Below are 27469 nucleotides of genomic sequence, written 5' to 3'. Positions count from 1 at the left end.
CAGTAACAGACCCAAAGACACACAAGTTGCATTGTAAACAGTAACAAAGAATTCATATGCATCAAGTAACACAAATGCACGCACACACATGCAGAAACACTCTTTTGTCTCACCAGTCTTTTTGGTTGACACCTCCAATTTTGGCAATTTCATTATGGAGTCTCTCATTTTCTTTGATCACCTCCTCCACATGAATACGCAACCTCTTCACCTGCTCCTGTGACACAGACAGAAACAGACAGAACCTCTTATTTTCCAAGGACATGCATTAGAAGTTCAAACTGTTGGTTTACATTGGAGAAATAAAAACATAAACATATAAGCCATCTTGTATATTCTCATACCACCCACTCTACCAAGGATTAAGGATTGCCTTGTTAACTGAGACTAAAACTACATGCACCTCTGTTCAACTCCCACTCCCCCCCTCAATGCTGCTGAGCAGAGTTTCATTACTGGCTCCTGGCAAGACTGATACAGCAAAAAAAGGGAAAAGGAAAAAAGAGACATTTTCTTGAAAGAGCTCCAATTTATTTGTCAACTAATATTTTCAGCTATTTCTTTTTTGACAGTTGACAAAAAAAAAAAAAAAAAAACTGCAGCAGATTCATCAGGTATCAATGATAAGACAGTGTGCTGAAATTTATTTAATTTTTTGGATCAGGTGGTGTTTTCCTCCAATGCACCTGCTCCATATTAGGTGTGCAGCAACGCATTTCTACCGTGACAGTTAAGTAAAGCTGTCAACATTTATAATAACATATTTATAAAACATGCAGTACAGTAATGTAGTAGTTATTGCATCAGTAATATTCTGTCCTAAAAATAGGCCAGTGGACGTTGTCATAAAAGATGAGAGGGCAGATGAGTGAATGTCACCTCTGTGGTTTGCAGCAGTGCATCCTTCTCATTCATTCTGTCTTCATAGGCCAGCAGCAGAGGTGATAAATACTTTATGTCAAGCTACACAAAAGAACAAATAGAAATGGACAAATGAGTTACAAAATTGGAGCCACAAATCTATTCCCATATATGGAATAGTTATATTCAACACCTTCCCAATCATTTTCATGAGGTAGAGTTAGACTAGCAAAATAGCAACTGCATTCATCTGCTGACCAACCAGTTACCAGGCACTTAACATTCACAGGACTATTAACCAGCCAAAATGTTAGCTTACTGTCCTGAAATATAAAAGTAATGTACAACTACTATATATGGATACTGACCAGCCAGGGAGGAGGAGACCCTGTCTTTGGCAAGCCACTGATTTTGGAGCTCTAAATGAGACACAGTAAAAACCATTAAATATGTTGCCAAAGCTAATATGGCAGCAGTATTGGAAAGTGTATTGTCCAACGCAGAGACTAAATACATATACATACAGCATATAAAAATCAGTTGATAGTTGTAAATGATATACTAGAAAACCAAATCTCTAGTGAATTAGGTCACTGAAGAGAACAATATTTTCCATTTTGTTCCAAATAGGTCCTGAAGAAATTTATTCAGGCAGCCATTTCAAAATTTTCTACAGTTAAGAACATGACAGTTTTCAAACAACAAAACATATCAGGAATCAAAAGGAAATTACTATATTTTTATAAATTTTAACTAAGCTACTTTAACCCATTCAGGCTTATAAGATCTTTTATTACTGCACTGTTCTACTGTAAAACTACTCCCTTGTGTTTATCCTTCATCTTCTGGTTTCTCCAGCTAGCCCTTGTCAATAACCGGGGCTAGCTGAGACATGCAGCTGCAAGGGAAGAAAACTGGTAGTGATGATAGCAAAAGATCTCCTGTTGTGAAGTCACAGCATGAAGTAGCGATGATTAAAACCAGGTTGGCTTTTTTTCTGCCGCGTAAAACACTCCAAGACTGGGAATGGACAGAAAGCCACAGACAGGAACAAGAAACTCCTTTAGTGAAACAAATCAGACGAAATAACAGGAAAAAAAATCCTTCTTTCACTCAGCAGGGTTCTGGATCAAAGCTGGATTTCTGTTGTAATAACTTTGGTACAAAGACATGTTTTTCCAATATTAATGCTGTGAAAATAAAAGTGATGCACTGGCAAAAGATTTTGTACAAAAATGTATAAAATTAGACTAAGGGGAGCTGTAGTAAAAGGAGTGCACTAAAAGATAAGATATTTAAAGTTCAGTTCAGGAGTCACACAAGCTGGCTGGTTTGTGATGCAATTCTCCAAACCAAGGATTCATCTACAGCCAAGCTGTTTAAAGCAGGCCATATGCATTCGATCAAACCACTTTTGATCAAGACATAACTACTTCATGTGGGCTAAGTTCAGCCTACAGGAGGCCTCGTTCATGAATTGTCAATTTCAATGAATTACTAAATAGTAATAGTCAAATCAGATTTACCCAAGAAGCATTATCTCATTGCTTGTCATACCTCCTGTTTAGACAAGGGTCTAAAAAGAGTTTGGTAGCGGCTCAGCTCCACATTCAGACGGTGAACTGTCAATCTGAGGGCATCATTTTCATCCACCAGCTCCTGAGCATGTTGTCTCAAATTTTGTAGTTCAGCTTGGCTTCCTGCAAACACAGTACTTCAGGTTATAAATATGTTTAAAAATTCAAAAGGTTTAAAGGGCATAGTGGTCCTTATTACACAATCTTTTATTCTATCCATTCTCTCTCTTCCTCTCTTCATTTTCTTTTTTCTGTCCTTCAGCACATCTCCAGAGGTGCGTGCACTTACCTGCGGATAACCTCAGTTTTGAGGAGGTTTGGCTGCGACTGATCTCCTGTTCCAGGCGCTGCAGTCTCTCCTCTAGAATGTTTTGTTCATGTGCCATCCATGTGTTTTTCTCTGGCAGTGTGTGTACTTCCTCTCTCTGCAGCTCACTGTAGGTCTTACTGAGCTCTGAAGACAGCCCAGTGGGATGTTTAAGGTTTTTGGTTTGGCTGGAATTGTTGGGGTAGTCAGTGGTCAACATGGCTGAAATAGGAAAGGTTTAAACTTTTAATGGCAGCACACATACATATCCTAAGTAGAATAAACAAGCTATGGTTTTGTAAATGCAATGTGTAAATTATAATACAGCTAGAGCATCACTAATGGTAAAATGTTAGCAAGTATCGCTAATGACAACTCCATCAATAGTGGGTTTAGTTCGCTGTCAATAAAGCACAACCCTGTTCGAGGTTAAGTGAGTAAAACCGACAACTGTATTAGGTGTCATTGGTTGGAATAAGATGTATGGTGTGGCAGTGTAGAGGACACTTTACACAGGCACAGTAAGACAGAAAACACAGAATGTCTGGAAAGAACATGACGATCAAAAGAAGATTGTGGAAGTAAGAATGGAATAAATAATATGAACTGGCTAATCCTGTGTATTTACAGACTTCATGATTACACATTGTGTGTATACTGTTCAGATTTGTATTATATTTAGTTTATTAACAACATATTGTATTTTTAGTAGCATTGCTAAGAGCTATGTCTTCATCAGTTTGTGTAGAACAGCCTGAAGAAAATGAGAAGCTAATGACTTGACTCTTTTTACGCTGAATATAAAGTGTGGCTACACAAATTCTGTTATAATTAATCAAGGATCCAACAAAAAGAGAAAACATAAGTCTTACAAGAAGAATTAGAAGACAACAGCCATTGAACCTACATTGCAAGTCTTCCTTCTGACTGCCAGAGCTCATCCTCACAGAGGATTTCTTCTTGGAGAAATCGCAGCTAGCTTCAGGAAACTGAACAATGGTTTCCTCAGTGAAATCTGGAACAACATTATGCTATTATTAAATGAATAAAATTGCAGCAGAAGCCCTGGGTTCTGGGCGCTTAATTAAAAATCTAATTCTACCATGAGCAGAATACTGTTATGTGAAAGGGACTTTCAGGGAAAGGGACTGAGCATAGCTTGTACATAGCATATCTTGTTACCTTATGACACAGTCTATATAGCACACACACTTTAGTGATTAAGTTAGGAACATTTTAGGGACATGTAAAACATCTAAATTTAGCACTTCCAAAAGCCTGAGGCCAGCATAATAACAACTGTAATGAGGCTTTCCATTTTACTCTAATGATGCAAGATTAAGGCTATTATGGCTGTTATGAAACTAGTGGTGGTTGACTAAGTGCTGTATCTTCTTTCTTGGCTGAAGGCAGAGGAGGCATATGTGGTGTAGCTGAGCTGGTCAGATTCTGTAATTTTTCTTTGTACACACAAAACTAGAATCAATTTATGTGTTGCTTGTGGTCCAAATATAAAAGTGTGTCCATCATATGGCTTTTATTGAGGCATTGCTATGTCCACGTTCGGGAAAACCTTTGTTTTTCTGAACATCTTCTTATACAATCTTCTTATACTGTACAGAATTTGCATTTTGATGGTTTAAGGTTTAGATTGCATTCTAGCTGCTCATCATAGCCTACTAACTACTACAAAAGTAGAAAAATAGAAGGACTCCACTTAATGTTTTATAAATAGGTCTGATTTTATAGAATTAGTAAAACCTAGTTTCAAAACCTAGCGCAGGTTTGTTTGTGAAATTGTCAACAATAACGCCGACAGACTCATGAAACAAAAACAACAGTTTTTAAAGGTTGAGCTGATCAGTTTATGTGCTGACAGGTGTTAATCCATAATAATACATCAGCATTTATTTAAAATAATTTTAATAAGCATCTAAATCTGCTAAGATTAACTAGTAACTAAACCAAAATAAACAATAAATGCAGTGCATAAAAGCATAACATTTCCCTTTGAATTGTAGTGTAGTAACAGCAAAAATAACATAAAATGGAAATACTCCAGTAAAGTACTAGTAGAGCAGCTTGAATAAATCCACTTACATACATAACATCTGTAGGCAGGTTAACTAGAGGTTGATAAATTACAATATGCTCAGAATTTTGCCCTATTTATAGTTGTCATTTTACCTCTGTTTACATATACTTATGAGTCAGCTACAACTGTGTTCATAAACTGGAGATGTGTGCCAGTAACAGTTCACCCAGCTTCTATAAGAATGAAGTTAGTACCTGCAGAAGGCACTACTGTGTCAGACATATGAGTCGGTGGTGGCGTTCTGGTCTGAAAGACAGACACATAAAACACACAGACAGGCAATCACATGGTAAGTCTTTCCAAATAGATTTCGAATGACCTGTCTGATTCCATATTTTGAAAAACTGTTTCAGAGACCACTGTGTTTATGACCATTGTTAAAATGTGAGCAATAAAATCAAAGATTAGACTTTAAAGGCATTAGACTAATGTGATGGAGTCACAGTGGTTAGTTCCATGTAGAGAAAAGTCACTGTTGAAATATAAGAGCAAAAAAAAAGGACTAAAATGAATTTAGAAGAATGCACAATGGCAACTACAACCTGTTTATTTCACTGCAAGGAAAATGCTATTTTTACCATTAATCTATAAACTATACCCATAGCAACAAAAGTAGCTCTTTAACAGAACTTCAGAAGTTCTCTGCAGAGAAGGGGAAAACCTGGAAGAAGCATGAGCCAAACATAAACGTGTGCAGAACTCCAAGCACTATGTCTAGCACTGTTCATCATCTGGCAAATACCATTCCTATGTGAAGCATGATGGTGTCAGCATCATGCTATGGCTGGCGCCTCTCAGCAACAGGATCAGTGGGATTAGTCAAAACTGATGGAAGGGTGGATGCAGCAAATACAGGTATGTTCTTCAAGAAAACTTGCTCCACAATGTGGTACTATATATTAAATATGTGTGAACAGCATATTGGCTTTTTTCCACATCCACACACAGCCTCACCCTAAATAAAGAATCCAGGCAAGGGGTCTGTATACTGTTCTGTAATATTATGTTTCTTATAGAAACAATTGAATATGAAATTTCTCACTAGGCAGTAAAAGGTTTAAAATAGGACTTTCAACTTAGGAGCTTTTCTAAAAGCTGCTAAGTGCAACTTTTAGGTAGGATTTGAGAGAACTTCTAAGATATAAAAGAGGGTGGGGAGGTCGATCCGGATGCTACGGACATCATGTTTTAAGAATAAACCTGCTTACTCTATCTGTAGTGACTAGTTGAAAGTAACCAGGTTGTGTCAGTGAATGTGAAATTGCGTATTATGGATAGATTGATCGATAGATGAAGAGACTGATCAACAGGCAGATAGACAGACACTATTAATATAAACCACCGATATTGATGAAAACAAAGAATAACAATAGGTACAATGATACAATTTATAATTAAGGAATAATGAAAGAATATTTAATACTGCAAGTTAAATTGTTACAAAAACCTTAATGTATCACTTCCGTTTGGTACAAGACTCAGCAGACGCCTTACCTTTATTTTGTGTACAACTGTGCCTCACAGTGGATCTGATTGGCATCACAACACCCACATGTTAAGTGTTATATATTTTAAAGAAATTTTTTTTCTTCCCTTATCATACACCTGTTTTAAAGTCATTCGCTATTCTCTAAAAACCCTTTTGACAATACTTATTTATGGTGGGATGAATGTTTCTACTTTTCTTTCGATTACACTGTTTTTGCAACTGCAGTTAAAACCAATAACATTACCACATAACGTTAAGCTCTTTCACTGGGACTTTACCTTCAAATTTAGTGGCAGAGCATAGACAGGTGCTTCGACTGAACATTTATCTCCACGGTCCAGAGTTTGGTAGACATGCTCGTCCCTGTCATCTTCATTTTGTACTTCATTCTCTTCTTCCTGGTCTTCCCATTCCTCGTCTGAGTGATCAGGGGACGATAGACGGGGCCGGCTAGCCAAAACTTCTGACCATCTATCTCTGAGCAAGAAAAGAATTAGATTTTCAAAGAATGGAGGAAAAGGTCCTAGTAAGCCATGACTAAAGAAGCTTCAAGGATACATTTTATCATTTATGCCTACAGTAAGCCTATGTCATATGTGGCATTTCAAAAGTGTTCAGGTAAAGTAAAGGTAAAAAAAAATCTCCATCCATTCATCCATTATCTGTCGCCGAGGGGGGCTGGAGCCTATCCCAGCTCTCATCGGGCGAGAGACCGGGTACATCCTGGACAGGTCGCCACTCTATCCCATTGCCAACACAGAGAGACATACACAGACAGACAACCCATCGCACCTACAATTTTAGATTCACCTGTTAACCTAACTTGCATGTTTTTGGACTATGGGAGGAAACCAATGCAAGCATGGAGAGAACATGCATACTCTACACAGAAAGGCCACGCCCGGCCAGGCCGCAAACCCGCAACCTTCTAGCTGTGAAGCGGCAGGGCTAGGCCTTTTTTATTTAAAAAAGATTTTAAGACCCACTATAAGGCAAGGTGGTGTATTGAGATGGATATACTCAGGTTAGAAGAAACATTTTCTAATTCCTAATTTAAAGATTAATAGCTTAGCTTAAAATATTAATTAAATAAAAACAGACAAATCACGCATCATAATTTTGGCCCATTAGGGATCCATTTTCAGCTCCGACATGTCTGAAAAATACAGGCTCAGATCAGGTTTAAGCCCCGCTGATTACAATCATTATCACAAAGCCTGGGAAAATGCTGGTGTATTTTCGAGGGAGCATTTACCTGTTGTAAAGTGCTGTACTGATGTTTGGCTCAGATATGAAGGATTCTGTCTGGATACTCTCAGAAAAAGACCTTGGTCGGGTACGAGGGATGGCCCATGTCTGTCCAGTGAGCGAAGAAGACAAGACGGCTGCAGCTAAGGCTGACCTGTAATTGCAATGCATTTAATTGGTGGAGTGACAGACACTTTATGCTATTCATCACATCATAATTTCATGCAATTGTTTATTGTTTCTAATGCTGACACTATTATGACATAGTTAGAAAAGGGGCCATCTGCCTTAGTTTCCCTAAAAGAGTTCGATAGCAGGGTTTTACATTTACTATGGGATAATGTGATTTATCCCACGGTGAATATATACACAATTCTTTCTACAACTTCCCATTTGGATTTTAAAATGTAACAACACTACAAACCAGATACAGAAAAACATTAAACCCTACTCTATCAATGAAGTTTGTGGTAAAGGAGCAATTATTAGGTTTAAGAAAGAGGAATTCAATAAAAGCTAGAGGCACGTGCATTGGAATGACAGTGAAACTGAAAGCTCTTATGACAATTCAAAATTTCGACCACATTTCACGAATGAGTAATTGTCAAATTGTCAAATTAAAAGGTCAAAATAAAGTCCCACATATTCTGGTCATAAATAGAGGGTAGTGTTTGGTAAATGCAGAGGCATCAGCTTGTGTCAATAGATAAATATTCTGGTAAAATCTAGCTACTCAGGTTACTAACTTGCCTGATAGGTCACCCTACTGAAACCGTCTTTCTTCTGAATTCCTTTTGCACAAACTCTACAGGAACTTGTAACAAATGGTGATGAATACTAAACATAATTTCCACTGAAACTAACAAGCCAGTACAAATGTTAGAAAAGTATGGTTTGACAGGACCAGCTGTCAAAGAACACAACACAAAGATAGGATGCTGGAGATGAAAGATGATGGGAAGTCCTAGCTACCTGGGTCTCTCGGGTGAGGGGTTTGGGCTGCGGGGCGGTGGGGTACGAGGCACAGCAGGCTTAGGAGCAATGGAGGCAGCCGGGATCAAACCATGAGCTATATGTTTCTACACAACACACACAGAAACAGACACGTAGAACATGGTAGCACACTCAGTGTTTCTCTCACGACAGGTGGTTTAAGTTAGTACATAAAACTGTAAACACAGAGACTGAGGCCAAATACATAAATAGGTAAGAGAAAAGTATAAAGGATAATATTAATTTACATGACCATTTGATCAACGAGATAACAAGCACTGAAGTACTCTGTACAACAGAACAACGTTGGACTTTTTCTGCTGCTAGATGGATATTGTCCACAGATACAGATGCTTTAACTGACTTTTTGAAACAAAAACAGCAAATAAACCCTGGACAATAAGTTACCGGCCTGACGTTGTCGTAATTTTGCCAAAAAAGTTACCGTTTGCGTGGGTTCTGTCGAGGCAATGAATGCTAACTAGATTACTGTTAGCTAATGAACAACTAATTGGACATTTAGCTTTCTAGAAAAAGCAAAAGGTCCTTTTGGCGAAACTTACAAATTCCTTGTCTTTCTCCCTCCTGAAGCTGAATTTTAACATAGTGAAAAACTGGTTTTGACGCTTGCTTCACCTAACGTAGTTAGCACATTTAACGTTATTGTTCCAGTTTCGGCAAAAGGCTTGACTCGGTCATAGCATTAGAAAAGTTTACATCCCACTCTCATGCTAATTGCCATCTTGTAGCCTAAAACAAAAAAAACCCAAAAAAAATCAGAGCGAGAATCTTGTATCTAGACGCTTCTCCACGAGAAGGAACCGAGCTACAAGTGTAGCCCTGATTGGCTCAAACTGAGACGACAGCCCAATCAGTGACAGCTATAATTCCCCTAGCAACGACGCCCTTATCAACCAGTGTCCCTGCCAACAGGGGGCAGTGTCGTTACAGTTAATAGTTTGCTCCAACAGTCACCTCACGTCTCAGTACCCAAGGTTGTACACAAAATGGTATCCTTTTTATTTTATTTTATTTTTTTTTTAAGCAATATGTAAGTGTATCTTTCTTTCTCTCTCTTGCAGTAAGTTTCATATAGGGTATCAATGATTCATCCAAATTAAAATTATTATATAAAGGCCACCTTTTAAGCTTTTTTAATAGAATTTGGGTTTTAAAAGGATGAACATGATTTCCTATAATATTCTCTTCAGGTGTAAAGAAAAGTAGGCTAATTTCAGTCAAAACAGCTCTACATCATCTTAAAATTTCAATGTGAGGTTTATCAAGGAAAGCATGAATCAATAATGTAAATCGATAGATTTAATGCCTCATGGGTTTGATGAAAACTATTGAGGGATATGGGCTATTTGTTTCCCATATGAAGTACAAAGGTAGATGAATCAGTTCTTTCACTACTAAACTTTGCAAGAATCAAGAACCATGTTCAATCACTTTGCTGACATACAGACAACACATTACCCTCACATTCATGCCTGGTCAAAAATGACCTGCATGACTTTGGCTTGAGGAAAGAAATCCACACCGGATGCAGGTAAACATGGAACATTTAAACAAGAAAGACCCGCACCAGCCCGCAGGTTCAAGCACAGAACTCTGCATCTCTGTGTCACTTCCTTCCACCCATACCAACTTCAAAGCAGTGTACAACACCTAGTGCTAGGGGTAAAACTTAATCACATGGTGTTGCACTTGTGTTTCTATGATGATGGATTAGGATGTCATGTGAGTTTAGGCCAGACTCCCTGAAGGTTGTGGTCAAACTTCATTCCAGTCATTCCCCTCACACTAGGCAGTTTCACCAACTGCATCACACGCACATACACAAAATCGAGATGATTTGTTTTGTCCCCTTTTTTAATTGACATTACACAAACATTTGCCAACATTCACAGAACAGTTGCTATGTAGCATAACATACATAGAAAGAAGCGAAGGCAACCTGAAACAGCTAGAACAGGTCCACCCCTCTACACATACACCAGCGCATTTACGATTACTATGCACTCTGAAATGCATGGAAAGATGTGTGAAGTCTACATCATACCTGTGTGGGTATGTCTGTGTTAGCACTTATTAATATGAACAATTACTATACATTGTTACATTGTGATTTTTCATTATTGTTTCATAAATGGCACTTGAAACATTGTATAAGGTAAACAGAGACAGTACACACTTTTACATCTTGTCAGTGTAACCGTTTAAAGGTTTTCATTTTAAAATATCTTTACATAGACAAACTGTACCAGTAAATAAGTTCACCCAAGGGTTAAGCACAGCTACTAAAATACATTCCTTCAAAAAAAAAAAAAAACAAACAAAAAAACAACGTGCAAAAACTCATAACTTGGCCATTCACAAACAGGTAAATATATTTATTTTTGTGTATTTTTTTTTATTACATAAATAATTTGATTATCAAATGTGTATAATAATCTACTTTGTAGATAAAGAGATAGTCCAACACTACAAAGTGTCAGTAAAAGTGGGATGTGACTAGGATTAAGACAGAGACAAAAAGTAACTGTTGGGTGACTGTCTAAGTACAATGCAGGTATGTAATCATTATTCCCTTCTGAAAACACAATAAGCTTTACAACATTAAGATTCACATTAATACAGATGCACAGCTAATGCTCTTCTTACAAATGGAGAACTACCAGACAGCAGCAGCACTGATAAAAGAAGGTCTGAAGTGGGTAAGATGAGTCAGGATGGTAAATGTTACATCCTGCCATATCAAAAACATAAAGGCATTTTGGTCTGTAGCACAACTGGTAAATTAAGTCAACCTAAAATATCAATATTTCCATTTAAACTGAACTGTAACCCAGGGTTGGCACTCAACAGAAAAAAATAATAAGACTGTTTTACAAATACAAAAGGGATCAAAGATCAACGGCTTGTGGCTTGTCCCTTCCGGGGTCACCACAGCGGCATGTGTTTCACACGTTGATTTGGCATGAGTTTTTTATGCCGGATGCCCTTCCTGCCATAGCCCTCCCATTCTGTCTGGGCCTGGGACCGGCGCCTGGGTGGCCACACCGGGTGGGATTTGATTCGAGCCCACGGCCTTCTGCATACCAACCCAATGCTCTATCACTGAGCCACCAGGCCCCCGTAAATAAATAGAAAGTGGTAATACAAAAACCATGTTATAGATATGATTTTTTTCTAGCAGCTTTTGGAACATTGCATTCATCAACTCTGCCTAGACTGAAAAAAAAAAAAAACAAAACTGCACAACCCAATTTGTTTTCCATTAATCACTGTTTAGCATAGTGTAACATAGCTTCATCTATGTGTCTGTTTAAAAAGAATCTACGCATTCCAAACCCTTAAGCAGATCAGTATCCACTGCTTGAAACGAACAATGTGACAATGACTGAATCCTTTGAATATATAGTATGAAAAAGACATGTATTGAGGATACAAAGAGAAGGTAACTGCCCATTGCACAGCTACATCAGTACACAAAGATGTTTGAAGGAGCTAACAAAGGATCACTTCAGCCACAATAACATCACCCCCTTGCAATCAAGTAGAAACCATTGCTGGGTGTGTATGTGTGTGTGTTTGTATGACTCTGTTTTTATCCTACAATTTGTCTGGAGAGTTTCTTCAAGAAAACATAATGACAGTTTAACTTAGAAGCCTTTTTCAATGCTGTGTGTGTGTGTGTGTGTGTGTGTGTGTGTGTGTGTGTGTGTGTGTGTGTGTGTGTGTGTGTGTGTGTGTGTGTGTGTGTGTGTGTAGCCTGGAATCACAACTGGTAGTTTTTTCCCATATTGCAATTGTACTGTGCTGTACACACACTGGCATAGTACAGAATGATTTCCCATTACATTTGGTGTACAGCCCAGTTTACTCAAGATAAGCCTGTTTCACATATGAACTCCAGACAATGTCACGGGAGAAACTCTGTTTGATTTCAGTGTGTGACAAGCATGCACAGTAGGCACAACAGTGTTTTGTTTACAGCACATAAGAGCCCTGCATCTACAAAGAGGTTCTATCGCTCCAACACTGTGGGAGTCGAGTGATAGAAACGTTCACCATCAACATGCCCCCGACAAAGTCAGGAGAATGTCCGAATTCTGGTGCATGTGTGAAAGGGGCCAGACTAAACTGTGCTGGAAAGGTGCTCATGTACCAACACAGACATCTATATACAGTATTTGGCAAAGCCATTTGTTAAGGCAGCCGCTCATAACTGATGACATCAAAGCTACATACATTACTATTCATTATTCCAGTGGAAACTGGCTCTGATACTGTACCATAGCAGTGCCAGTATGGGTACAACATAATACTTATATACAGTAGCCATTTTAGGCTCAATATGCATACTGCATGACGCTTGCAAACAGTAAAAAGCCTGCATCTAGATTAGTATAGGGCACTGTCGTTGTAGGTGCTGGAGCTGGGGAAAGTAGGACAGGGTTTACTCCAGGGCAGTGCACTGGAGTGGTCAGTTGTTGGAAGGCTGAGGGTACTGGCACTCTTCAATTTGTTCTTTAGACCCCAGCTGATAAAAGATGACTTCTTGGTTACTTTGCGGGATTTGGAGTTCTTGTCATCATTATCATAGGCCAGACAAATCATGGAGTAAGTCTTGGGCAGGTTCCCGCAGAATGTGGCACTCTTGGTAGGCTGGATAGAGAGAAAAGGAGAAGGACATTTAGTGGAAAGTGCCAGTCACTGTTTAATCAGACGTTATATTTAAAATAAACCATCAAAATCAAACCGGAATTGTAAAGCAGTTCATCATTGTGAGAAACATGCAGAGTCTTAACAGAAATAACAGAAAATATATCTAACATAATGCAGTCTTGTGGTGTATTGAGATCATCGTGGGAAAAGGTATTTGTGTACACCTCCTATTAATTCTGAATGTGGTACACTGCAACACATCTGATGTCTGCAGTGTGCCCAACAGAGTGAGCACGCAGCAATGCAGAGTGAGAGCTCAAATTTGTTCGCTGATACCAGCTGCACTTAGAAGTCACTGTAAAGAGCCCACTTTTGTTTCTACATCTCCCAAAATTTACACAGAAAATACCCACAGATCCAGTCAGATTGACCTATACAATAGCAAAAGATCAGCAAGTAGATAGAGCTACCAAGACATGTTAATTACACTGTCTGAATCCCTGAAAGAGTTGTACTGAACTACTGCAAGCAGCATTAGCATTGTAGTGCAATTGACCTAAGTGCCTCCAGCATTCTCAGAGATATAGGTACTGTATCGACTAATGTAGAAACAACTGCCATAGAGCGTTGGACTGATGCAATGTAAATATGCAAATATATCATCTATCAATTTTCATTTGCTGGTGGTAAAGAACATACAACTAATCAATTTTAGCTTGTTGTCATGATACTACAGGTTACAGGCTCACTTACCATTTTAAAACAATACAAAAGTAAATTTGCGAGATTACTCTATGGTCAAATGAGTTAAACTGTTTAAATCAAATGTAATTAATTTAAGTCACACACCAGAAATCTGTGTTATGCAGTCGATATATAGTATGTATATCTAAAGCCATTTCTCATGGAAAATCACAGATTTTTTCTGCTTCAAGGCCTAATCTGACTCTGTTTACTCACTACACTGACTGGTACAAGGTCGTCATCGAACACAAAAACAAGGCACATGACTCTCAGCCAAAAGGAATGAAAGGGGGCATAGCATACCATGGAAGGGTTGCTGTCCATCATGCTGACCACCTGGATGTCAATTCCTTCCATATGTACATCTTTAAGCTGCCGCATAACCTCACTCACACCCATCCATTTGCAGTCAGTGTCGCCAACGGCAACAATGTAGTCGCCTTCTTTGAGTCCATCAGTCTAAAAATAAAAGATATGATAAAGAGCAGGCATTTAGAGACAGACTAGTGTATTGTCATGATGATACTGCTGCAGACTGAGTAAATATTTACAATGGAAGGGTTGTTTGAATTGCAACGTGGTCAAGTTAACCTACTTTCTACCTCCCAGAGGCGGCTGGGATCCGACAAAAAACACAGGTTTACTTTCAAATAAATCTCTCTTTAAAAAAAACAACAAAAAAAAAAAAAAATACAGCAGAGCGCATTATTTCATGGCCGTGGGAAATTTATCTCATCTACATTGTCCTCAGCTATTTCTGTCTGATAACTTGGTCTATGTTCCCCAGAGAAAGATCAACAGCTTTGGCAAACCAGTCAGCCCTTAAACAAAAATCCTGTTGAAGGCAGAATTAAACGTTATGAAGAATTTGGCCTAAGCTTATGTAATACTACTAATCTTTGTCTCTGCAGGGCCTAAGAAGAGTCTGTTCTTTGTCAGCACTGCTTAATGAGCTATCGGTCTGAAAAGGACTGCTTAATTAAATTAGTAGACAAAGTTGATGAGGAGGGCGAAGAGAGAATTGGGACTTAGAGCCTGACTCGTGTTTCGGTTTTAAATATGACTTTATTTAAACACAGTTCACTGAAAAGATAAGACTGTGTAATTTGAGCTTGTATCAATATCAGTATGCAAGCAAGACCGAAATTCCAAGCTGTTTGTTCTCCTGCTGTGGACAAAACAACTTGCTTATAGTTTTTACTGTTACATAGCAAACTTTGTACGTGGCTATTGTTAAAGTTTGAGCAAAGCACTGAGTATGCATTGGTAAAAGAAATAAAAAATAAAATAAAATCCAAAGGCTGATGATAATTTACCATCATATGCCAATAAGAAGAAAAGGGCACATTTAATATGGTTTGACTTCAGTTAAGTACAATCTGTGTTATAGGACCTTTGCTAATGTTACTAATGTTACTAAAATACTAATGTCCATTTCTAGCAAGCAGATTTATATGCCAGGTAGTGTACAAAATCATAGGTTAACTCACAGCAGCTGGGCAGAGGGGGTCCAATGAAACCACTTGGACTGGTGATTCTCCTTTCAGAGTAAAACCTAGGTCTCGGTCTACTGGGCAAAGTCGTATTGTCCGTGGAGCTGTCCACCGCTGCTTGGCGGAGAAGACTGACAGAGGGCCCTGAGTAAAGACAATGTGGGGATGCTGTGGTTAATATAGCTACAGGTTTTCTAGGCTCAAGAGTAATAACATCCTGTTAGGGTTCAAAGAATTTGGTGACAAGAATGGTGAAATGAAATCCAGCATAATAATTCAATTTTTTTTTATTTTTTTTTTGGCTTTCATGCTGGTTAGGTCTACATATACATATATGGGATTTGAACCCACGGCCTTCTGCATCCCCAACCCTTTGCTCTACCAATTGAACCACCAGGCCGCCTGGTTAAGTGCACATCCTTGTACTACAGTAAATATACCTAGATTTCTGAAAGATGTGTACATGTTTTTTTAAATTTGCATTCACAAGTGACACTTTTAAAAAAGCAGGTCTTAGTGTACCCTGCAGACAAAACAGCTCATGACAAATAACATACTGCATTACTCATGTTGACTTGAATGTTAGATGACAATAGCAGCTGTAAGCCAAAAACTCAAGTAACTAACACAAACAAGTATCTTGTTTACATTTTGAATGCTAAAATAATTGATAAACTAAAATACCAATTCTAAAATCAGTCTTTTTTTTTAAATTTATAATACAAACTACAACCTTACATTGAGTGGCTTATACAACAATTTTACATTTAGCCTGCTGAAGCCAAATGTTATCATGCATTAATAAACTTAATAAAACAAAATCAACAGTAATTCCCAATACTCAATCCTATTTAACACTAAGACGATGTCCGTTGCTCCTGTACCTTTAATTATGACCACAGCAATTACACTGAGTGCTAGATTTAACTTGTCGGTCCCTTATTTCCTTCTCAGGGGATTACACTCTTGTTTCTGAGGTCATTAATGACGTGCTAGGTGGCATTGTACAACAGGAACAAGATAAGATACTTCATAAGAGATTCCTCCCACCTGCTGTCTATGTACATCCTCTGACTGCTTGTTTGGTCATCGTGAAATGCAAACTAAGCTAGATGAAAGACATGACATCAACACAAATAAATGTCTCTACATGTCCCATGCTGGGACAGAAGATTATAGTTCCAGTGGCATAAGTCAGACCCCCTACCCATATAATGGGTACTAAACATTAACAGTATCTTATACATTTCAGCATAAGTCATGCCAGAAGTGATTCAACTTCAACCTTGAACTAAGAAGAACATGAGGAATTAATGCGTTGCTACTGGGGAAAATATCTCGTATTTGAGTCAAAATTTTGAAAGAAACATCCTTCTCAAATTGAAATCTTCAAGTAAATTCAAATAACTAATATAGACTTTAGTAGAGTTTTTTTCCCCATGACAGCAGCAATGAATGGTAAAGGTCCACTCCTGTCATCTGCCCCTTGTTAGCATCCATGGTTAGTTTGTTTGCATGTGAGGTTTTGGATGAAAGTCCAGGAGGCTTTGGACACTTTGATTGGGCTTGTGGATCAAACTACCAAAGCTTCCAGGAAACTCATCCTTGGTTGGTTTTATTCAGAAATAACAAAAACTTACACCCTGGATGTTAAAAACACAGGAAGCTTTCAGAAATTCAGAGCTATTTCATGTCACTTCCTGAATAAACCAACCAGTGTGTACAGTACAAAAAAAAATCATGACTGACTGTTGATTGATTGTGTAATATTAGTAGCCCACATACCAGCCTCTGGAAAAAGTCGTTGACTTTCACCTTTAAGGTTGCAGGAACCTCCATCTCTGCTTTGTGCTCTGTTTTTGCTGTAGAAAAAAGGAAGGGGAGGGGGGATATTGGGGTGCAAAGTTGTCATTTTACAGCCTTTACTGATCAAGCTACATTTCAACTGTCACCTGTAGAGAGGCAGACAGAGAGGCATTACATCATCTGTGGAAAAAAATGGTCCCGTGTCTTATCTAATTGCAGCAGGTGTGGTACACAACAAAACAGTGTTTGCTAAGAGACAAACCTCACTAGTCAATAAACTGCTGCTGCTTGACTTCAGTATCATTTGTGAAGTGTTTGTTGTGGTGACACTACGGTGACCGGTCAGTTTCTATGTCAACCACAGAAAGAGTAGCTGCCACCTCACTGTTGCCCAATAGAGACCCAAATCAACTTTACAGCTGCTCCGATCCTGTTTTAGCTTCTCGTGTGTATTTACACTGGATATTTTCATTGGTTGTGATGTTTTCTTCACTTGAAAACACTTACAGATGATGTCAGGGGCCTCGGTGTAGTCGGTGAATTCTTCCTCACTCTCATTTTCAGTGTACTTGCTGAGTGAGCGGTGATGACTGGCTTTTAAAATGTCTTGAAGCAGATCTATCTTCTGGCACAAACTATAAATCCTCAGAGCCTCCTCGTGACCTAGGATGGCCCGCCGAATGTGCGCTTTACCTGGCGAGAGGAAGAAAAAAATATCAAACTATTAGAATAAGGCGGAGATTACAAGAGAAGAAATCAGAGAAAGAAAGAAAAGAAAGAAAAAGGAGGAGGGAAAACTGGCCCATTGACACACTATTGTGTTCCATTGTCATCTTTTGCTTTCTGCAACACTAATCCTATGGGCTCAGTCTTACCAATGCGTTGGCGTTCATCTTTCTTTCTAAGAATGTCCAGAGGAGAGCGTCCCTCTGGAAGGGAATCATAGACCTGAGACAAGGTCTTCTCCTGCTGGTCTTCGTCATCACTGGGGCCCACTGGACACACAAAGAACACAAATAATTAATAGCTGTGAAATATGTTTTTAAGATAAAAAAAAAAATCTTCAACCCAGGTTCATCAGTTATATACTACACGACACACAGCAAGATATGCAAGGAGACTGTATATAGATTGGTTAGTAAGCAGTGCATTTCCATATACCGTACACTTATGCCCACATTGCGAAATTGGCCGCACTGGCTCTAGCTAGATTTACAGCATTTCAGTAGCATAGCAAATATCTTTGCACCTCTGTCAGACCAGTCAGCTTCAAGGGGGCAATGAAAGTGTTTATTTCGTAGTGTTTGTGGTTAATCTGTTTACTACAGCAGTCTTCCTTCTGTTCTGTTGAGTCTTTCCTCTGCAGGCCTGTGGTAATTGCTCTATTCTCTTCATTCACACAGGAATCTGCTAATGAGCTGACCAACTCAAAGCTGCTTTGCTCTGTTGTTCCTCTATTCAGTCCTGTCCTATTCACAGCCCCGGGTAAATCTATGACTACTGCACAGCCTAATAACCTGCTCTAATTTGATTTACTTGGTTTTAAGTTGAATCTTTCAGAAACTTGAATTGCAAATGTGCAATGAGAAAAAACAAAACAGAACACAGTTGATGCATTTGAGAAGAAATTTTTGAATAATGCAAATTAATCTATTCTTCTGACTAAATAGGAGTTGTGAATTCTATGAAAACATTTAATTATGACGAGCCATGACGAACAATACAGTTTTCTAAAAATGAAAATTAGCAAGAGCACTACCACCAGTCACTGAATGGTTTTTGTTAGCTCACATCTTTACTTTCCCCTCTCAATCAGTAATGTATAAAGCATTAGTAGGACATACAAAGGTCATCCTACAGCAGTACGAGGTGCTTCCACTAAATTTCACTAACTCTCACGGCCTCCTTTTCCCCCGAATTATCCTGCTGTGTAACTTTGTCCATGTTGCAGCTCACCAGAGTTCCTGGAAACACAACATCTTTTTACCACAGTATATGTGTGTGAGACCCTAAATAGCCCTTATGTAATAGCTTTGTGGCTGGCTGTGGTGCAGTCCAGCCATCTGACATGACCAGTACAGTACCTCATGCTTGTACAGCAGTACAGGACCAGGTTTTCCAGGGTTTTCAGAAATAAGGCACCTTAAATGTATTAACTCATATTGTTAGACCTTAATCCAGGCAGGCTAATGTCACGGAACACATAGTGCTCATGAATGCTTCCAGGAGGTGTATAAAAATAATAGGGGTAGAGGTTGACTAGAGTAAATGGACTGTGGTGACATAAATTCCGCTTGTTAATCTAAATTAACTGTTGTAGTAAAGTGTTTTTGTTAAAGGAGAAGAAAGATAACATTTGATTTGTGCTGATTATAAAGCAACTTTCTGTTATATGTGCATAAAAAACCCAAACCTGTATCTCTTTGGTATGTAGGGCACTAGTCTCATTAGTGTCCAGTGCCCAATTTATGCAAGGTACAATGCACTGCTCAGCTCCAACAGTTTGTTAGTAATGTGTGGCTTCACTCTAGAAACACCAGCAGATAATAGTTGCATTGTGGCATTACCTTTCACTACTAACTGCTCAAGCCAAAAACCAAAAGTTTACAATCATCAAGCTCATTTCATTTACTTTGGTTTATCTTTTTTCTTTGTGCAATTCCAAAATCCAACTTGTGTTCGACCTTTGTCAGTCATCTTTCATCTGAGAATCTGTGTGAACATTTGTAACTGATGTACAAGATGTTTTCCTTACATTGGTGGTCGAGCAGTGCTGAGGCTACAAAGTAGTGTGCCATGGAGCGGTAGTGGTTGGTTTTGACTTGTGAAACAGTGGACCATAACAATGGCACATTGTCCTTGATTGGCATCTGGACCATGGACTGGTGGACTTGGTAGTAGATTTCCGAGACCTGGCAGGAAAAGAAAGATAGAGTTACTGAGAGGACCTTAAAAGCACTAATCTGGATACAATCACTGATAGAAGGGATAAATCTGACAGTAGTGATATTATACCTTTTATATGCACTTTAAGTTCAATAAATCCCACAGAGTGCGTAGCTAAAGAAAAACACTGCCTGTTCAGTAAATGATGTTAAAGGTTGTGTGTGTGCGCCTGTTTACCTTTGAAGCCTCCTGGGCCATTTTCATTAGGGAGTTGAACTGGTTTCGAATTCCAGGCAGTGCAGCCTTCTCAAACAGACACTCCTGAGCTTGAGCGAGCATCAACCGAATCAACATACTAAGCATGGCTGGACTCATGTCGTAGCTGGGAGTGTGGGTGAATGTTTCCTTAAGGTGGTTCAAGATACCTAGAGGGACAGCGAGAAAGGTCAGTTCGCCTTAAAACAACTGCAATTTAACAATAGAAAAACAGTTTTAGGTTTGGTTTTAAACTGAGAGTCAATGGGTTTGTGCAATAGTGAATGTTCACATTTTTCACCCCGTTACCTTCAAACACACAAAAGCCCCTAAAAAGGCAAAAGATGGCTGCTAGCAGTTGGATCAGTGTGTGCCAAAACACAAACCCTCTTAAATGAGTTTTTCATGTCTGATCGAAGCAATAAGGCCAGCTGCACTCCAAATGAAATGCCTAACTCTTATTTAACAGATTAAAAACCTGGCAGCACAGAGTTGCAGACAACTTAATAACAGAGCACTGCCTCCCGACTCTTCTTCTAAGGTTCTGCATTTGCTGGCAGGCTCCTCCCATCCTCTGAACCTGTTTTGTATCCCGGGCTAAAGAGCACAGCAGCCGCGTATCACTTCCCAGCTCTGTTTACTACTGGCTCTTAATACCACTGACAATGTTCCTCATAACAGCATAATTGTTTTATTTAGTACAAACCTAAATTATAGCCATCAAAGCAACATAACTAAAGCTCTGGCCTGTCCCGGGCAGTAATTATACTGAAATACTCCTCATACTGCCAAAGTCATAATTCTATCAAGACTTGTCTGAGGTTCCTGAAACGTCTGAGTGCTGGAAAACCAGTTCGTATTAGTGGTGTTTTTATGGAACTCCGCCACATGACAAGAAGCTAGAGAAACATCAACTATATTCATTCTCCAACAGAAGCAGAGGGTGGAGACTGGCACATATTCTGAAAACATGTCTGCGTTCATACTGTTATTCTTTTACTGCATTCAACAGCATGTGCCTTTAAAATGGTAAGGTCCTTAGAAAATATCTGCAAAGGGAAAAGAATATCTTTGCCTGTGCATAGCTATTCTTGGGCTATAGTGATTAACCACTCATTACCATTTCATTTTTCATACCCCTGTCTCTTTTTGTTTCTCTCCCTATTCTACTCACTTACCACGTGTTCTCAGATTCACTCGATTATAAGAAATAAGGACAACAAGTTTCTTATTTGAAGTTTTTCGAATTCATAATAGATTGTGAGGTCCCCTTCAAGCCACCTGGCAGAGGAATTATTAAAAGATTTTCCCTCTTATTACTTCCTACCTGCAGCTTTCTGGAAGGAAGAGATGGCCTCCTCCAGACCTGTTATTGTCTGCCGGTCACTACGGGTGCCAATCTGGGAGTGGAGAGCGGCCATGTTGAAGAGAATGCTGGCCTTCTCCAGCGACAGGTTCTGTTGGCACACTGGGACTCCTGTGAAGGAGTCATACCTAGAGCAAAGACAAGAAAGCTGTCACTATTTAGTTGTGTAAAGCAGCAAATCATAACAAGCACAAAGTTCTATAGAAAAGACACTGATATACTTTGGGGGTCTTCTGCTTCTGGTGGTTGAAATGGACAAAGCATGTAAAGATTAAACGGTCTACAGAAAACACTGGATCACATAATTAAAGAACCACACCAGTGCCTCGAGAAAAACATACAGATGAAGTTTACATGATTCCACGATAAACTTGTTGAAAACAAATATCAGCTGAAAGTTGAGCTGTTAAACACACTAAGGAAAAGATGCAGAGGTTTGATTATAGTTTGTCAGTGTTTGAGTCAGGTTGCTGTTTTTGAAAGGGGAAGTGAGTGAACCTCCTGTTAGCAGATGGTATGTGATGTGATCCAAGTGTAGTTCCTGCAGAGACACAAAAACCTAAAGGCCATGGCCGTATTCTGCTTAAAATGAAACTATGGTATCTAAAAAAAGGTGGATGTCTGTGACCAGCTAGTTACTGAGGTGGAAAAATAATACACAGTATTATTGAGTTTGTAGAGCCACAGTACAATCTATAGTACTACATTTGAAAAACGCTATGGGGATGTCAATGAGCATTGATTCTATCAGGAACCTGGTGTTAGCTACACACACACGCACACTTCAGCTGCTTGTTCACAAGGGGCTTTTTTTGTCAATGCTGACACTTTCTAAGGCAAGGCAGGATGTGTGAAACATTTACCACATGCTTATGCTCATCTGGCAGACCTTGACTGACATGAAGAGGTCACTGAAGCAGTCACAATAAGATGCAAAGCTTAAATTCGAACAGTTAAAAATATGATGAAAAATCTGTTCATTAAAGGTCAATGTAGAAAACATTGAGCGGCGGCTTGTCATGTTTAGCCAGTGCTGACATGGTTGTTATTTAAAAAGAAAAATATGGTTACATCTTCACTAATGAACGTAATTGTGAGGAATGTGTCGGTTATGGTTTAAACATGTTTAACCTTTTAAACCTAATACCCTTTACTTCCTGTATATGGACCAAGTTCTGAAAAAATATATTTTGTCAGATGTCCGATCATAGAGAAGTGTTTGATTGGAATACTAAAGATATCAAATCAGTGTCGGATGAGAAAAAGGATGGGCCATCTTTAATTAAAACATAGTTTCCATTTTTGTTAAAATTTGCTGGCATTAATAAAACTATCCCTGCCTTTGTTTCGTGTTCCTCTCAAGCTCATTATATTAGCATATTAGCATTAATTATTAATAATCACTGTGTACCAGGTGAAGAAGATGCCACTCTGGTGATTTGGGGAAAAGAATCGGCCCTCTACCAAAGGAAGATGGCTGGAGTATTTTGCCAGCAGCTCCACCCCAGCCTCGCTTCGACTTGGCGTTCTGCAAGCCTACAACATAAAAGGAAAAGATCCGATGTAGTCAGGAATAATGGACAATTCTAGTGGTCAAGACAACAGATGGAAATGCAATAAGCCCCCCCATCCACCCTCATTCCCCCAAACCCACCCCCATTCCCCTACACCCCCATCCCCCACACAATAATTGTATCTAGTTCTATGCATCGTTTCACTTAGGTAGGGATTTACTGATATCAACTCTGAAAATCGCTTGTGAAGTTCAAACACAAGAATTGACATATTATTATTTAAAGGTATTACACTACTAAATTATATACTCCTTTATTAAAAACAAATTTGCTGAATGCAAAGTTTGTAAAAACCAGAGAAATGTCGACATCTTTTTAAGTCGCTTCATCTGATGTCAATTCCATTTACCTCATTACATTTGGGTGGTGGTAAAAAAAAAAACTAGAGATCTCAGTACTTCAATAAAGACGCACACTACCTGTCGCAGGTCCATTAGGTCGGCAATCTCATCTTCAAAACTGTTCCCGTCTTCGCTGTAGTGATCCAAGATAAAATCCTGTCAAAAAACAAACACATCCCATTTCTAGACAGTTGTCGGAGTGCTCTGGGGGGTTAAACCAGAAACCCTTTAGTTAAAATGCATTTTCTATTTCTATTTCACTCCGTCACATGATTGTACGACTACACACACAAGCCAGGTCCGAATGGGCTTTGCCATGTAGGCTTACAAGAGCTGCCGTTCTGCCAGATCCAACCAGACCTGTGATTACAGTCAATGAGTAGAGAAGAATTAACCTGCTCAGACATCATTAAGTCTGAACATGTCTCACAAGCCTTGTTGTTAAACCACAACAGCATGAACTGAACTATAAATGTGTCACTGGGACATTTACGAGAGCGCGTCACTAGTGCACCAGTTATTGTACACAGCAATCCTACCAGTCACAATAACTGTTGACCCACTTTTGGTTAACAAGACCCATCTTTTTTTAAATAAGCGACATGAAGAATTGTTCCTTAAAAAAATTGCGATTAAAGTATTATTGCAGTTAAAAATTTTGTCTGCTGCTTTTCTAACAGGACATGTTCATTTTGATGTAACTAAATCCTCACTGCAAACACTGCCTAAAAATACGGGTCCTAATTGCATTATGCAAACTAGCAGAACTTTTAAACACATTCTGTGTTAATTTGAAATTAAATTTGTTCCTACTTGTCCACGAGGACCATCAGCATTTATTCTGTATAGTATAAGACCAGCAAAGCGTAGTTTTCTTTATTTGATGATGATGAGCAGGTGAGCAGCAATTCTTATTCTTCTTTCTTTAGTATAGTTTAAATGTCATTGCTTTCCTATATTTTAAACATCTTGAACAACTGTTATCACATATTTTACTATACAATGCAGAGAATCGTGATGCCATTTTTCCTTTACCTTGAAAGGAGTAGAGAAGTCGACTTCTTTTGTCTCCTTCAAACCTAGAGCAATGAGAGGAATGTTGGCCGTTTCCCTGTACACAACACAAAAAGACATAAATATTGTCAGTGACCTTGCTTGGGTTATAAAACATGTGAAAGGAAATGCTGACAGCTTATGATACAGCAAATCCTTCCATAAGAAAAAAGGACACTGTGGTGCATATCTGATTATTTGAGCCAGACAAAGAACAGAAATATCTGCAATATCCACAAGTCATTAAATACATAGATTAATAGTAAACTAAAGCAGCTCTAAGGTGTGTTACAAGATATCATACAACCAGAAACTCCTTTTGACCATAGACCAAGCCTTGTTAGAGATATAGAGAACAGACTAGTAACTATTAATGTTTACAGTGTTAAAAACAGCCTGATCACACCAACAGCGCTGTTGCTTTACAAAGGGTTATATTTTAGTTTAATCTTTTTTGTAGTAGAAGGCAAGTCTTGAATGGGCAGATGCCGCCACCGCAGCAAAGCAGAGCACACAAACTGAAGGAGTTTGGATAAAGGTAAATGGGGGGCCCCAAGTCTCCATCGACTAAAAACCTACTCATCTCTGTTATCAATCATTCTGGCTTGTAACAATTCTTTCCTCTTGCCACTAAAGACAGGCTTTTATTCACCCGACAGAAAACAGACAATGTCATAAAACACTAGGTAAACCTTCTGTTTTGTTCTCAGCTTCAGCTATAATGTTTTGGCATTTCTCTGGTTGCATGGACCTGGACATCCTGGCTGTTGACAGATGGAAAGCAGGTTCAGTTTGTTATCAGAGCTGAGGAAATATAACATGACAGATACCTGCTGCTCATCGACCAGAGTCTGGGAAAAAAAAAAACCCACACTCCATCAAAGCAGAATAATGAGGTGCTACTAAATGAACGAGAATTCTTCAAAACAATCTAGGGATGCTTCTGGATTTGCAAGGCATCTGAGTTATTCAAAACAAGTTCCAGTGAGTGCCAATGGTAGCACTAACTTCAGCTCCAAACTAACTAACATTTAAAAAGTATTCATGGATGATCTTATCTATTATAATTGTGACCTACTCAATCAATCAAAGGCATCAGATATGCTGTACAGACTTTTCACTTCACAACACGTCAAACCCAAAGGGTTTAGAAAAACATCTCCTCATGCTCATTCATCACTTGCTGATAAGGAAGCATTCCTCAGGCATACTGGCTCTGTGAATCACAAAAAAAATCTCATTCATCAGTAACAGACAGAGACAGATAGAGGCTGCAGTGTACTCCATTAACACTTGTACATGAGATCACTCTGGTTTGGCAGAGGGATGGAATTGGAGGGGGGGGGATTGAGGATGGCTTCTCTGCAGGGTATCTGAAATGTTAAAAGCCCCTCAAAAGCTCACCCCCACCTTCCTGACTGTGCACACATACACGCACACAGCTTCCCACACACTGTTTATGTGCCAGCGTCTAAGAAACGAAACACACAACTATTACCCTGGCAGTCTACGCTGAAAGTCCAGCACAACTTTAGTTACATTTGGTAACTCTCCGAATATGCCTTTGTCGGTCCCATATAGCAAAGTTAATGAAGCAACCTGTGGCATCATTATCATAATGTGTTTTCATTCCTCATCCCTTTACTGTAGTCATGCTCATTCAGAAAGTTCACTTAGTCTAGTTAAAGAACATTACAAAAGGGAACTTAACAAACACTATCTACAGCACTAACACTCCCAGAACAAGTCCTTTCAGGATTTAATCTTTTTTTGATAAGACATTTTGAAAAGCTGCAATTTTTCCTGGGGTGGATCAGTAACTCAATTTACTGAACATGTACTGCAGGAATCACATACTTTTGCTGTTTGTTATGCTTGAAATGCCAAAACTAGCAGAGTATGAACTGAGTGAGCAATGAACTCAGAAAGACACTATTCAGGACGCTGGAGAAGTGGAAAAACAGCCTTGAAAATGGAGAGGTTTTTATCTCCTCACCCAATACCAAGGTCGTATTTCAACCTGAGAGGGTGGCGGTTAACTCCCTGTTTTGGCTGTAAAGTGTGATTCCGCTGAGACACCTGTTTAGAAATGACGGGGGGGGGAGGTTCTCAACAGATCCAATAAGTTAAAATTAATGCAGTATTTCCTGTGTACTAATGTGTATGGCCTTTTGTTCTCTGCAATCTAATAATATGGAACATTTAGACTTTAGACATGGTTAATTTTACTCTAAAACAGAAACACAACGGAGGACAGACGATGGAATAATCTCCCACTTTCCTGTGTGCAGAGCAGTGAACAGGTGCTTCTCAAAGAGCCTAACAGTTAAAAGCTCCCACACTTAATTGATTTATTAGAAGCAGGTTAAATCTTACGAGCCTTTACAGCACTGAAACCATGTGAGGCACATAAAGTGATCTGGTGTTACTGGGGTTCTGAACAGCACTTCGGGATTTATAAGGTCATGCATGAGCGCTCTCTCTCTCTCTCTCTCTCTCTCTCTCTCTCTCTCTCTCTATATATATATATATATAGATATATGGGTGTAAAGCTAAAGTCACTAATAATGACACTAAAAAAAATGAAACTGCCAAACATCAGCACCTTAATATTTTGTAAAGCATGTAGGATTTTTGGCAGTTATCCTCAGAACCATTACCATACTGCAGCAGTTCATAAAACAGCCCCTTTCCCTAGTTCTTCCTT

At 38.9% G+C, this 27469-nt stretch overlaps 2 protein-coding genes across 4 annotated transcripts in view; both read right to left on the bottom strand.

Moving 5' to 3' along the window:
- cep89 (centrosomal protein 89) overlaps positions 1-9397 on the bottom strand; it is a 47911-nt gene extending 38514 nt beyond the window's left edge. For both annotated transcript variants that reach the window (XM_067495030.1, XM_067495031.1), the window contains exons 1-11: positions 9134-9397; positions 8550-8656; positions 7585-7731; positions 6608-6806; positions 5035-5086; positions 3653-3760; positions 2728-2967; positions 2419-2561; positions 1230-1280; positions 880-963; positions 114-217 (exon numbers count right to left, since the gene is read on the bottom strand). In XM_067495030.1, coding sequence (XP_067351131.1) covers positions 114-217; positions 880-963; positions 1230-1280; positions 2419-2561; positions 2728-2967; positions 3653-3760; positions 5035-5086; positions 6608-6806; positions 7585-7731; positions 8550-8656; positions 9134-9175 — 1277 coding nt within the window. In that variant the 5' untranslated portion in view covers positions 9176-9397. The remainder of the gene's footprint in view (positions 1-113; positions 218-879; positions 964-1229; positions 1281-2418; positions 2562-2727; positions 2968-3652; positions 3761-5034; positions 5087-6607; positions 6807-7584; positions 7732-8549; positions 8657-9133) is intronic.
- Positions 9398-12262: 2865 nt separating this feature from the next.
- rhpn2 (rhophilin, Rho GTPase binding protein 2) overlaps positions 12263-27469 on the bottom strand; it is a 29270-nt gene continuing 14063 nt past the window's right edge. Inside the window, exons 4-15 of one of the 2 annotated variants that reach the window (XM_067495026.1) lie at positions 24745-24820; positions 23788-23865; positions 23206-23330; positions 21756-21922; positions 20411-20598; positions 20043-20199; positions 18163-18282; positions 17795-17980; positions 17297-17343; positions 15479-15625; positions 14292-14447; positions 12263-13244 (exon numbers count right to left, since the gene is read on the bottom strand). In XM_067495026.1, the coding sequence (XP_067351127.1) occupies positions 12981-13244; positions 14292-14447; positions 15479-15625; positions 17297-17343; positions 17795-17980; positions 18163-18282; positions 20043-20199; positions 20411-20598; positions 21756-21922; positions 23206-23330; positions 23788-23865; positions 24745-24820 (1711 nt within the window). In that variant the 3' untranslated portion in view covers positions 12263-12980. Of the gene's footprint in view, positions 13245-14291; positions 14448-15478; positions 15626-17266; positions 17344-17794; positions 17981-18162; positions 18283-20042; positions 20200-20410; positions 20599-21755; positions 21923-23205; positions 23331-23787; positions 23866-24744; positions 24821-27469 lie in introns of both variants that reach the window. The other variant, XM_067495025.1, reaches the window with a different exon arrangement.

The sequence above is a fragment of the Channa argus genome, chromosome 2 (genome assembly GCF_033026475.1).
Source record: "Channa argus isolate prfri chromosome 2, Channa argus male v1.0, whole genome shotgun sequence".
Taxonomy (NCBI): domain Eukaryota; kingdom Metazoa; phylum Chordata; class Actinopteri; order Anabantiformes; family Channidae; genus Channa; species Channa argus.
The sequence above is the reverse complement of the archived record's forward strand: the minus strand, read 5'-3'. Positions and strand labels throughout refer to the sequence as shown.